Below are 12,118 nucleotides of genomic sequence, written 5' to 3' on the forward strand. Positions count from 1 at the left end.
TATGAGGAAAAAAGTCCAAAATGTATTAGAATAGTCATATATTTATGAAAAAAAGTTTAAAAAATGTACAAGAATAAACTCATATTTTTATTTAAAAACATGTTTGTGAGAATAAAGTTGTACAATTATGCAGAAAATTATCAAAATGTATGAAAATAAAGCAAAAAAATTATTTTCATTAAGTCATAATTTAGAAAATAAAATGTGACATTAACCTTGACGTGTTTATGTTGGAGTCCAGATGAACATAATAAAGCTCAAGAATCAACTTTACTTTTATTGTAAATGTACAACTTTATTTTTTTTTAAAAGAGGTTTTCCCTGTAAAATTCTAACTTTTTAAATCAGAAATGTATGCCTTTATTTTCATAAAATTCAACTTTTTCTCATTTTTATTTACCTTTTTTGATGTCCTTAACACTCCATTCTTCTACGGTATCACTACTATAGTTCTAAAAATGAGGATTTTATTTAAGTTATTCAAATAATGTGTTTTTTCCCTAAAAATCTTCTGGAAACGACCCGCCCTGCTGTGTATTTTGCGCCTCTTAACCTGAACAGGTGATGATGGTAGAACAGGTGAAGGAGGTTTGGCTGCTTCTGTAACCGGAGCCACTCCGCCTCCGTCATTCAGGCTGCTGTTTGGCCACATCTTAGAAATAAATAATACTACTTCCTGTTGGAAGCAGTCGGTAGGTAAATGCAGAAAATCTCCTGCTTTAATCCCCTTAGATCAGGGGTCAGCAACCTTTACATAAAAGAGCCATTTGGTCTCGTTTTCCACTAATCAAAACCTAAAGGGAGCCGTATAGTCTTACTTTAGTCTTTAAGAAATTTGGATTTGCATTCATGACCTTTTTTTTTTTTTTATAAATGTGAATTATATTTAATATTTTTAGCCTGAACAAAATGAAAATGTAGAAAGAAACTTGCATGTCTCAAAATGGGATTTAAAAAAAAGATGTTTTTACCTTTTACCATTAGTAGAGGCCAAATTAGCGGAAAATCTAGGTCGTTACTTAATTAAAAGCTGAGCTCCAAATTAGCATAAAATTCCTCAGTAAATTAAACTAGACAAACATGTTAGCATATATCGGTAAAATATTAGCTAAAATCCTAATTAGCATAAAATTCCTCAGTAAAATAAATCAGATGAAAATGTTAGCATGTTGCTAAAAGAAAAGCTAAACTCTAAATTAGTTTACAAATCCTAGAAGATAACAATTAGCCGAAAATGTTGGCATATATCGTTAAAATGTTAGCTAAAATCCTAATTAGCATAAAATTCCTCAGTAAATTGAATCAGCCAAAAGTGTTAGCATGCTGCTAAAAAAAGCTAAACTCTAAATTAGTTTACAAATCCTAGAAGATAACAAATTAGCCAAAAATGTTTGCATATATCGTTAAAATGTTAGCTAAAATCCTAATTAGCATAAAATTCCTCAGTAAATTGAATCAGCCAAAAATGTTAGCATGTTGCTAAAAGAAAAACTAAAGTCTAAATTAGCCTACAAATCCCAGAAGAAAACAAATTAGCCAAAAATGTTAGCATATATTGCTAAACTACAAATTAGCATAAAATTCCTCAGTAAATTAAATCAGCCAAAAATATTAGCATGTTGCTAAATGAAAAGTTAAACTTTAAGTTAGCCTACAAACCCCAGAAGAAAACAAATTAGCCAAAATGTTAGCATATATCGCTAAGATATTAGCTAAAATCCAAATTAGCATAAAATTCCTCAGTAAATTAAATCAGCCAAAAATGTTAGCATGTTGCAAAAAGAAAAACTAAACTCTAAATTAGCCTACAAACCCCAGAAGATAACAAATTAGCCAAAAATGTTAGCATATATCACTAAAATATTAGCATAAATTAGCATAAAATTTCTCAGTTAACTAGTCAAAAACCTGCTGTTAAAATAGAAGATAAACTCTAAATTAGCCTAAAACCCCGAGTAGACGACAAACTAGCAAAAAAAATGTTAGCATGTTGCTAAAATAGAAGCTAAACTCTGAATTTTCTGATGAACACAAAAGGGTGAAACTCATTTCCTGTGAAATATTCATTTTAAATAGTATTTTTTTACATCCGAGTTGTGAAATAGGTGAAGATTTCATCTGTTCTGAGGCAAAAAAAATATATATATTTTTTTCTGTTTTCTGAACAAACGAGGAAGCTTTACGGTGCTGGCTTAAGTTTTATTAAGATTTCAGTTCGTTTAAATGAAAGCGGTTGTATAAAAGTCTCGTGGTGGTTTGTAAGTGAATCTTCCTCTTTCTCAGGAGAACGTTTGAACTTCCTTTGGTTAGAATGACGGAGCAAAAAAAAAAGTGTATTTTTGTTGTAAATTTTCAGTATATTGTTTTTATTTGTTGGTTATCCGTGTAAGTTTATCTGTGAGTTTATTCATCCAAAAAAACAGTCATGGTAATAAATAAAAGTGTTTATTGACGAGTGTTTCTCCACTTTTTTCCTCTCAACTTTTTGGCTTTAAGATGAGAGAAAACACACAAAAATAAAATAAAAAGGAATGGCACACACTTTGGAAATAATCTTTGGTCTTTAGATGCAAATTTCATGGATTATCAGGCTTGTCTTTTACGACAGTTATGAATGAACTAAAAAAAGGATCAAGAGAGAACACAAATGGAACCAGAACCTTCTGGGTCCACTCCAGCGTTATCCATCAGTCCTCGAGTGTTCCTCTCACTCGTCCTGGCTGAAGCGGCGCATCTGTGTGAGGTACCGGGCGAGCCCGTCCTCGCCCTCGTCCTCCAGGTGCTGCTGGTAGCACTGCAGCAGCCTGGCCTCCGAGGGGACCCCGCCTGCAGGCAGGCAGGCCCCCGACATGTCCAGCACGATGGTGGTCAGGGCTTTGATGTAGTTCTTGGCCAGGGTCAGAGTCTCGATCTTGGACAGCTTCTTGTCCGTCTTGACGTGCGGGATGGCCTCCCGCAGGGCCTGGAAGGCGTTGTTGAGCTTGTGCATGCGCTGGCGCTCCCGCTCGTTGCTCTCCAGCCGTCGGACGCTGCGCTCTTTGGTGCTGGAGCCGTGTTGTTGTTGTCGGCGCCGGCGGCCTCCGCCCGCTCCTCCCTGGCGCCTCCCCGCCCTGCTCCTCAGAGATCCCCTCCAGGAGTCGCCGATCCGGACCGAGGCCTCGGAGCCTTCCTGTTCGCTGGAGCCAGGCTCCGTGTCCGGCTCCAGTTCTGGCTCCGGGTCGGACCAGGGCCTCCTGGAGGGCTTCACTGCCTTTCTTTTGCACTTCATCCTTGGACTTGAATTATCCTGGAAGGCAGAAACAATGAACATTTGTTATTTTTTAAAGTGTTTTCCTAATAATGAAGTGAAAAAACTGTTAATCAGAAAATAATTTTAAGGTTACACTCACAAAACCTGAGAGCAGCAGACCCCACAACCATGTATTCTCAATAATTCAAATGTGCTTCTACAAGTTATGCAAACCAATCTGCGTTTGAATGGGTAGAAAAAGAAGTTTTACATAGATTAAGGTGGAAAAAACTGATTAGAACTCCCTATTTTTCCTATTGGAGTCACCTTTACGCACAGCTGTAACTGACAGAACGCGCACAAAAGCAGCTCATCTACAGGAAGAGGACTCACTGTGGAAGGTAGACGGCCCGTCCTGCCCCTGAGCGCTCATGGAAACACGCATCCGGCCGCGTGAAGAATCAAAAGTCTGCGCGCGGAGAGTGGAAGGAGACGGCCGGCGGAGCGTCAGCGCACCGCGGACGCACGCAGATAACTGCCGCATGCGCGCAGCCTGCAGCGCAGACTGATGGACACGTCGCGCTGCTCGGCCAATCAGAGAGCCGAGGCGCTGTGCTGCATCACAGGATTCACACCCTCAACTCACACACGAAACGCTGTTTACATTAAAGCTGTGACGGCAAATTCTCATTTACATCATTTATGTTCGGAAAGAACTAAAATATTTACAGGTAAAAGGGTTAAAAGCATAAAACGTTCAATATTTTGCTGTTTTTGTTACCAAAATAACATAAATTTCTGTCGAAATTGAGGCTATTGGGTGTCAAAGTCAAGGCCCGGGGGCCGGATTCGGCCCTCCAGGTAAATCTATCCAGCCCTCCAGATCATTTTATTTTGTTGTTATTAACAGCCCGATGTTATCTCACGCTTATTTCTAACTTGCATGATTTTGACTAAATATATATAGAGTAAAATATTGAAAGTTATTTAAAGTTTAAGTTGATTTATTTTGGAATAATATCCCTGCCTTTTTATTATTCATAGTTATGTTAAAAAGTTACCATTTTAAAGTTTTAAAACTTGTCATTCTGGTAGCTTTTTGGTCTATTTTGGCATTTTCTAAGATTTTTTTAAGGATATTTTGGAGTTTAGCTAATATTCAGCTACATGCTAGCTTTTTTGGCTAATTTAGGCTTTTTATTAGTTTTTTAGGCTGTTTTGAAGCTTAGCATTTTTTCAGCTACATGCTAGCTGCTTTGGCTAACCTAAGGTTTTTTTGGCTTATTTGGCATTTAGCTACTATTTCAGCTATCCACTTCAGTGTTTTCAGCTATTAGCTTCAGCGTTTTTAGCTATCAATTTCAGCATCTTTAGCAGCCAAATTCAACTTACAGCATTTACACTAGCAAATTATTGCAGGTAATGCTATATATTTAGTTCTTATTTATGTTAAACAGTTTGCAAGTTTTAAATATTTCGTTTTAGTGTTCAATAAATGTTTATCCTTTTCGGCTCGCAACCTAAATTGTGTTTTGGATTTTAGCCCCTTGTGCAATTGAGTTTGACGCCCCTGCTATAGGCGCATAAAGATAATTAAAAAAAAAAACATTTAATAAAAATATTAAAATGGGGATTTTAAAACAAAAATGAAAGAAAGTTAAAAAGAATTAAAGTAAGCTTAAAGTCTCACTCCTACAATATTTTTTTCTATTTTAAAATCCCTCCTAGTGGTGTTTTTTGCCAAAATACAAATTTCTTGGTGAAAATAAGAAAAGCATTAATTTTTTGGCGCTGATCAAACACGTCACATGTCCAAAGATGAGTCCCTGATTGGTAGATGTGACTTCGCAAAAGTTAAGTTTGAACTCTGGCCACACTATCCCACCCAATAGCTCGATGCTAACGCTTAATGGGATTTCCCTCTGGACGGCTAATGCTAACGCTCGGTCGATGTAAATATACATTGCTGACTAAATAAACATCCTGATCAAACATAATTTGAATTAAGAAATACTCAGAAACACAGTTTTAATCTAAAATTACTTTATTTATGTCCGCTCTCATTCTGAAGTATCCACTTGCGGAAAACCAGATATATTAGTGTCTTAATTTTCCTCGTCTGAGCTGGGATCTGGATCAAAACTGAAGGGCTGGAAAGCGCTGATATTGCTCGCAGTTTCTTTTGCTACACTAATGTTAGCTTAGGCATGTGAGATGCTATAAGCTAGCAGGAGAGAGTGTAAACAAAGGGCTGATGGGAAATTAGCGGAGCTAACTTCCGCACAAATGTCCCACCCACAACTCAGAGGTAAAATTCTAGAAAATAAGTCTCAAAAAACAAAACAGTTCTTTTTTAATTTGACTACAAACTTCATAATCGTAATTAAAAGACCACTGGAAATAATTTTACAATAAAAATATATATATAGCTGGAGTGAGACTTTAAATAAGCTGAGTGTTTCAGCTGATTTAATGTTACGTTCAAACGTCCCTCAGCAAAATGTCCATGTAAATGTGCATTTCAGGCTTTCACGTTCAAATCTCTCACCTTCACTGGTTAGTGCCCAACATGCACTAGTGCAGGGGTGTCAAACTCAATCGCACAGGGCCAAAATCCAAAACACACCTTAGGTCACGGCCGAACAGGATAAACATTTATTAAACACTCCAAACTACATTAAACTGGAGCTTTTTAACATATTAATGAGCTAGATATATAGCATTACCTCCAATAAGTGTGAATGTTGTAAACTGAATTTGGCTGCTGAAGATGCTAGTGCTAATATCTGAAGATGCTGAAATCATTGAAGCTAATAGCTGAAAACGCTGAAGCTGATGGCCAGCTAAAATATTAGCTAAATGCCAAATTAGCAATAAAAATTTAATTAAAAAAATCCTAAATTAGCCAAAACAGCTAGCATGCAGCAGAAATATTAGCTAAACTTCAAAATAGCCTAAAAAAACTAAAAAATAACGAAATTAGCTAAAACAGCTAGCATGTAAATATTAGCTAATCTCCAAATAGTCTTCAATAAGTTAAAAAGAAAAGCCTAAATTAGCCAAAACAGCTAGCATGTAGCTGAAATATTAGCTAAACTCCAAAATAGCCTAAAAAACAAAACAAAAAAAACGAAATTAGCTAAAACAGCTAGCATGTAAATGTTAGCTAAACTCCAAATAGTCTTCAATAAGTTAAAAAGAAAAGCCTAAATTAGCCAAAACAGCTAGCATGTAGCTGAAATATTAGCTAAACTCCAAAATAGCCTAAAAAACAAAACAAAAAAAACGAAATTAGCTAAAACAGCTAGCATGTAAATGTTAGCTAAACTCCAAATAGTCTTCAATAAGTTAAAAAGAAAAGCCTAAATTAGCCAAAACAGCTAGCATGTAGCTGAAATATTAGCTAAACTCCAAAATAGCCTAAAAAACAAAACAAAAAAAACGAAATTAGCTAAAACAGCTAGCATGTAAATGTTAGCTAAACTCCAAATAGTCTTCAATAAGTTAAAAAGAAAAGCCTAAATTAGCCAAAACAGCTAGCATGTAGCTGAAATATTAGCTAAACTCCAAAATAGCCTAAAAAACAAAACAAAAAAAACGAAATTAGCTAAAACAGCTAGCATGTAAATGTTAGCTAAACTCCAAATAGTCTTCAATAAGTTAAAAAGAAAAGCCTAAATTAGCCAAAACAGCTAGCATGTAGCTGAAATATTAGCTAAACTCCAAAATAGCCTAAAAAACAAAACAAAAAAAACGAAATTAGCTAAAACAGCTAGCATGTAAATGTTAGCTAAACTCCAAATAGTCTTCAATAACTTAAAGAGAAAAGCCTAAATTAGCCAAAACAGCTAGCATGTAGCTGAAATATTAGCTCCACTCCAAAATAGCCTAAAAAAATCATACTAAATGTCAAAATAGTCCAAAAAGCTAGCAGATTGACAATTTTTAAAACTTTAAAACTGTAACTTTTTTGAATAATAAAAATGCATAAATATTATTATGAAATAAATCAACTGAAATAAGCTTAAGAAAAAAATCGGGCCATTAATGAGAATAAAATAAAATTACCTGGAGGGCCGGATCCGGCCTTCACTTTGACACGTGCACTACTGGGTTTGCTCACCTTCCAGAATATCTTGTCAGGAGTGGCCACAGCAAGTCAGTTTTCTCTGCTCCACACAGGAGGTTTGAGCGGATTGACTTTCTGACAATCTTGTGTTTTCAGGACACGGGGAGACCCAAGTAGGGGGCAGCGTGAAGGGTCTTACCTAAGGACCCTCACTGGATTAGGCTCATTGCACAACCCAGGAGGTGAGCCCAAGTTTCCAAGCACGCCAAACACTGATCCATCCAGTCACACCACGCTGACCATGCGAAGAAGCCCCTCCCTGCTTGTCCAGTGTGAACACCGTGGGCTTTCAAGGACCTGCATGTAGCACATTCTTGAACATCACATGTTGCAGATCTGTGGAGCATAGAAGCTGAATGCAGCTTCTCCGTGTTTGGTTTGGACTTAGGAACTTACAAAAGACCGGATCCAGACGACCGGAGAAGTCTGGCCGATAGATTCTGGGTCAGGAGGTCAGTCATGTGTTTTGGTTCTAAACTATTCGACAACTAAACTTTAACGTCTAACCTCTGGCACTCAGTGTTACTACGTCAGAACTGGACTGATGTGGATCTACGTTTTTGTGCGGGTTGCAGTTTCCTGGTAGATTTTATTTCCAGCTGTTACAGTCGTCAAGTCGACTTAAGATGAACACGTGAACAAATTTGTCCTAATTAGACATCAGCTCTCAAATCACATTGACATTAACAGGCAGGTATTTGGCTCTCAGATGTTACCCTTATGCATAACATTTGATTACTATCAGAGAACCAGATTTTTAGTGTAATTGTTTTAAATATTGTATTGTTTGTTTCTTTTGTAAATTAGTTAGTGTGTTTTGTATCACATTTCTTTTTTAAAAACTTGTTTTAATTTGGTAGATATGTTTATAACATTTAGCCATAATGAATTGTTTTGCAAAGGAATTACTAATGGAAATGAGCTATTATGCAACAATCTGATGCTAGCATCTTTGCTATTTATGCTTAATGTATTTTTACGCTGTCCTGATGAATTAATATACTAAACTGAGTTATGTTTCTGAACAGTGACACAAATATTATGATTTAGATAGGAAATATTCAGTGATATTTTTCTTTTTTAGCCTTCGTCTTATGACAATAAAGGTCTATAAAACTGAAAACTAGAAGATAAAGTTTCACTTTATGAATTCTTTGAAAGAAACTTTAACGTTTCCTGGATCACATTTCACTAAAGCAAATTTAAAGTACAAACAAAACTGGTGGAGTCAATTTAACTTATCATGTGTTTTTGTTTTCCATTTTGAAATATACACTCTGGTTTAAAAAGATGACTAAAAATGTTGTAATACGCTTTCATTTTGGAGGCTCATTTCCATCTCCCCCGTCTGCTTTGAATACCGTCGACGTTTCTGACACCACAGAGGAAGATCAGCGCTCCATCTTTGTTTACTTTCTGCTAAACGTTTTGCAGTTTGTGTCTTCTGTAATGAGACAGCAAAGCAAACCGACGCACACCCTCAAAACCACAAAAGATCTGAGCAAACAGCGCAGACAAAGTGGTAAAACATTGCTTAAATACGCCCCGGCCAAACATGGATGTGTGATCTGGAATAATCCCACTTGGTCAGTTTGACCTGCAGGCAGCTGCTGGCAGTTGGGATTATTACCTCGTCTGGATGTAGATAGAGCACGAGCAGGGAGGCGTCGGTGATGCGTACAGAGCATGCACCACCACGTGTCACTATGAACTTAAAGTCAGGAGAACCTCACATAGTCCTGAAACTACTTTAGAAGATGAAATGCAAAACAATTTCATAATTTTACAGCTGTTTGAACTGCTTAAAACACCAAAATAAAGCAAGCTAAAAAAGTTGTGTTAACTGCAATAATGCTAGTGTGAATGCTTTTTGCTGAAAGTATTCGCTGAAGATTTTTGCCGAAAATAGTGACTCAATTTACTTTAATTGCTGAAGGGATTTGCTGAAAATGCAAAAAACTATTTGCAAAATGTTAAATTTGCTAAAAGACTGGAAGTTTCGTTAAAGAACTATGAAGAAGAGAAAGAAGTTGATAAAAATTTCTGAAAAATTTCGAGTAAAATTGCTTAAAAATCCCTACTACATGCCAATTTTGCAAAAATATTTAGTGTGTTGCTTAAGTATGAGCTAAGCTCCAAATTAGCCCCAAAAAACTCGGTAAATGCCAAATTAGCCAAAAAAGCTAGCTTGTTGCTTAAATACTAACTAAACTCCAAAACTAAATTAGTCAAAAAAGTTAGCATGTTGCTAAAAAAGGAGTTAAAATCTAAATTAGCATAAAAACCTCAGTAGATGCGAAATTAACCAAAAAAGCCCAGTCGTTGCTTAAAAACTAGCTAAACTCCAAAATAGACTAAAATTCCTCAGTAAGCTAAATTAGCCAAAAACGTTAGCATGTTGGTATAAAACGAGCTAAACTCCAAATTAGCCCAAAAAACCTTAGATGCCAAATTAGCAAAAAAAGCTCACTTGTTGCTAAAATACTAGTTCAACTCCAAACTAGCCTAAAATTCCTCAGTAAACTAAATTTGTTAAAAACGTTAAGCATTAAGCTGTCGTAATTCTAAATTAAACTATAAAATCTCAGTAGATACAAAATTTGCCAAAAAATATTAGCATGTTGCTAAAATATTAACTAAACTCCAAATTAGCATAAAAAAACCTCAGTAGTTGCCAAATTAGCCGAAAAAGCTAGCACATTGCTTAAATGCTAGCTAAATACCAAAATACCCTAAATCCGTAAACTAATTTTGTCAAAAACTTAAGTCCGTTGCTAAAATAGAAGCTAAAATCTAAATGTACCTTTAAAAACTTTAGTAGATAAGAAATCAGCCCAAAATGTTAGCATGTTGCTAAAATACTTGCCAAGATCCAAATTATAATAAAAAACGTCAGTTGATGTTGGTAAAATAGAAGCTAAACTCTAAATTAGCCTAAAATATACTTTAAAATATCTTTTAAGCTAATTTAATGGAGTTATAACTCCAGTAGATAACAAATTAGCTAAAAATGTTAGCATGTTGCTAAAATATTAGCTAAACTCCAAATCCTTTGAAAATTACTATAATAGCCCATTCATATATTTAAAGATTTGTTGCTAATCTACTTCAAATTTGAAGACTTTCTCATTAATTTCCTATTAGGCATTTTTTGTTCAATGTTTCAAAAACTATAGTTTATGAATACAAAAAATACTAGCAGTAACTTCCTGATCAACTTCAATGTCTTTCAGGAATTTCAAGATTGCTGAAAGTGTGATTGAGTTTTTACATGCTGAAAAAAGTATGGAAAGCAGCAGGAGAATCACTATATGTGAATGCTTACTAAAGATTCACACAATTAAGACTAATATGTTATTTCATAACTTTTATATTTAAATGTGGATTTTGGGTGGGGCTTCCTAATGACTGACAAGTGATTTTGAGTGACAGCTCAGCTCCCAAATACTTTTCACTTTTAAAAACTGAGATCAGGGAAGCCAAATGCTGGGATAAAAGTTGATTGATGATAGTAAAAAATGCTATTTTAATGAAAAACATAGAAAACTTTTGTTTTTGTTAATTCCTGCACAAATCTGAAGTGCAAACCTTCTAAAAAGATTACTCAGGAATAAAAAGAAACACTCAATAGAAAATAAACCAAACAATGCTCAAAACAAAACTTTATTACACAAAATGGAATGAATGGAGTCAAGTAAATGAGTGTGTTTGTGGAACTTGGTGGTGCAGCTGCAGATCTCTCAGCTTCTAAAGGCAAACACCCGCTGACTTTTGGTATTGGTGTCCTTGATCCGCTCCTGTGTGTGTTTGTGTGCTTACTAGTGTTGTGGGAACATAAATCTATTTGCACAGTCGCACTGTGGCAACTCACTGAGAATATTTCTGGTCAAAGATTTAGCTTCATGCCGAAGCTTTGAGGACCTCTGAGAAAACTGACATGGGATTTTACAGTATATTTACTAGGGATGTGACAGATACATATAAGACAAATATCATCTAGTGCTAACTGCAGGTTAAAAACCGCAGATACAAACAGGATTATGTTGGTATTAGAAAACAAATACTATATATTTCTGATTAAAAGTCACATTTATTGCATAGTTTGGCCAGGGGTGCGACTTATACTCAGAAGACACTTATATAGTGGTTGCTTACCGCTAACAACCTCTAGAGGGAGCTGTAGGTGTGTGTATCGGTATTTGCTACTGACAGAAACGCAGAAGAAGAAAACAAATATGGTGGATTGTTATTATAATGATTGCTTTTTTTGCTTTTCATTTCCAGCAAAACATTATTGTTCCTGCTTTTATTTTTTACTTTTTTAGGACAAAAAGCCTTCAAACTGGGTCACAGAGACCCGGAAGTACCGCTGAAAGCAGCAGCTCCTGCAGTACAAGGTAAGGATCTTGAAAAATTTTCATGAACCCAGACATGAAGACGGGATTACCAAGATTTTTGAGAGCTCATCAAAATAAATAAACATAATCTTTCAAGATTATTTGTGTCTTCCGAGAATTGTAATTGAGAAAAACTGTCAACACTTCTATGCGAACTTGATGCTAGCTCCTCCCACATTAGCTGTCAAAAGAGGCATGAATTGCAGTTGATGTGAATGTATGTTTATGCCGGGCTTGGCAGAGTGTTTTAGAAAGTTTATACTCTAGAGCAGGGGCGTCCAACTCATTTTGGTTTGGGGGAGACATTCAACCCGCCTGATCTCAAGTGGGCCGAACAAGTAACAGAACAGCAAAATAACCTAT

General features: G+C 35.8%; 1 protein-coding gene and 1 long non-coding RNA gene across 4 annotated transcripts in view; one reads left to right on the top strand and one right to left on the bottom strand.

Annotated features, from left to right (window-relative positions):
• Nucleotides 1-2,428: 2,428 nt before the first annotated feature.
• The window catches only part of bhlha15 (basic helix-loop-helix family, member a15), a 17,656-nt gene continuing 7,966 nt past the window's right edge, over nt 2,429-12,118 (bottom strand). The window contains exons 1-2 of one of the 3 annotated variants that reach the window (XM_024285751.2): nt 7,298-7,315; nt 2,429-3,286 (exon numbers count right to left, since the gene is read on the bottom strand). In XM_024285751.2, coding sequence (XP_024141519.1) covers nt 2,708-3,268 — 561 coding nt within the window. In that variant the 5' untranslated portion in view covers nt 3,269-3,286; nt 7,298-7,315 and the 3' untranslated portion in view covers nt 2,429-2,707. Of the gene's footprint in view, nt 3,287-3,622; nt 3,859-7,297; nt 7,316-12,118 lie in introns of those variants that run through there. The other 2 variants (XM_024285750.2, XM_024285749.2) reach the window with 2 other exon arrangements.
• The window catches only part of LOC112154646, an 11,061-nt gene continuing 2,807 nt past the window's right edge, over nt 3,865-12,118 (top strand). Inside the window, exons 1-2 of the long non-coding RNA XR_002920681.2 lie at nt 3,865-3,960; nt 7,455-7,540. This is a non-coding gene — a long non-coding RNA (uncharacterized LOC112154646). The remainder of the gene's footprint in view (nt 3,961-7,454; nt 7,541-12,118) is intronic.

Source organism: Oryzias melastigma, linkage group LG19 (assembly GCF_002922805.2).
Source record: "Oryzias melastigma strain HK-1 linkage group LG19, ASM292280v2, whole genome shotgun sequence".
NCBI lineage: Eukaryota > Metazoa > Chordata > Actinopteri > Beloniformes > Adrianichthyidae > Oryzias > Oryzias melastigma.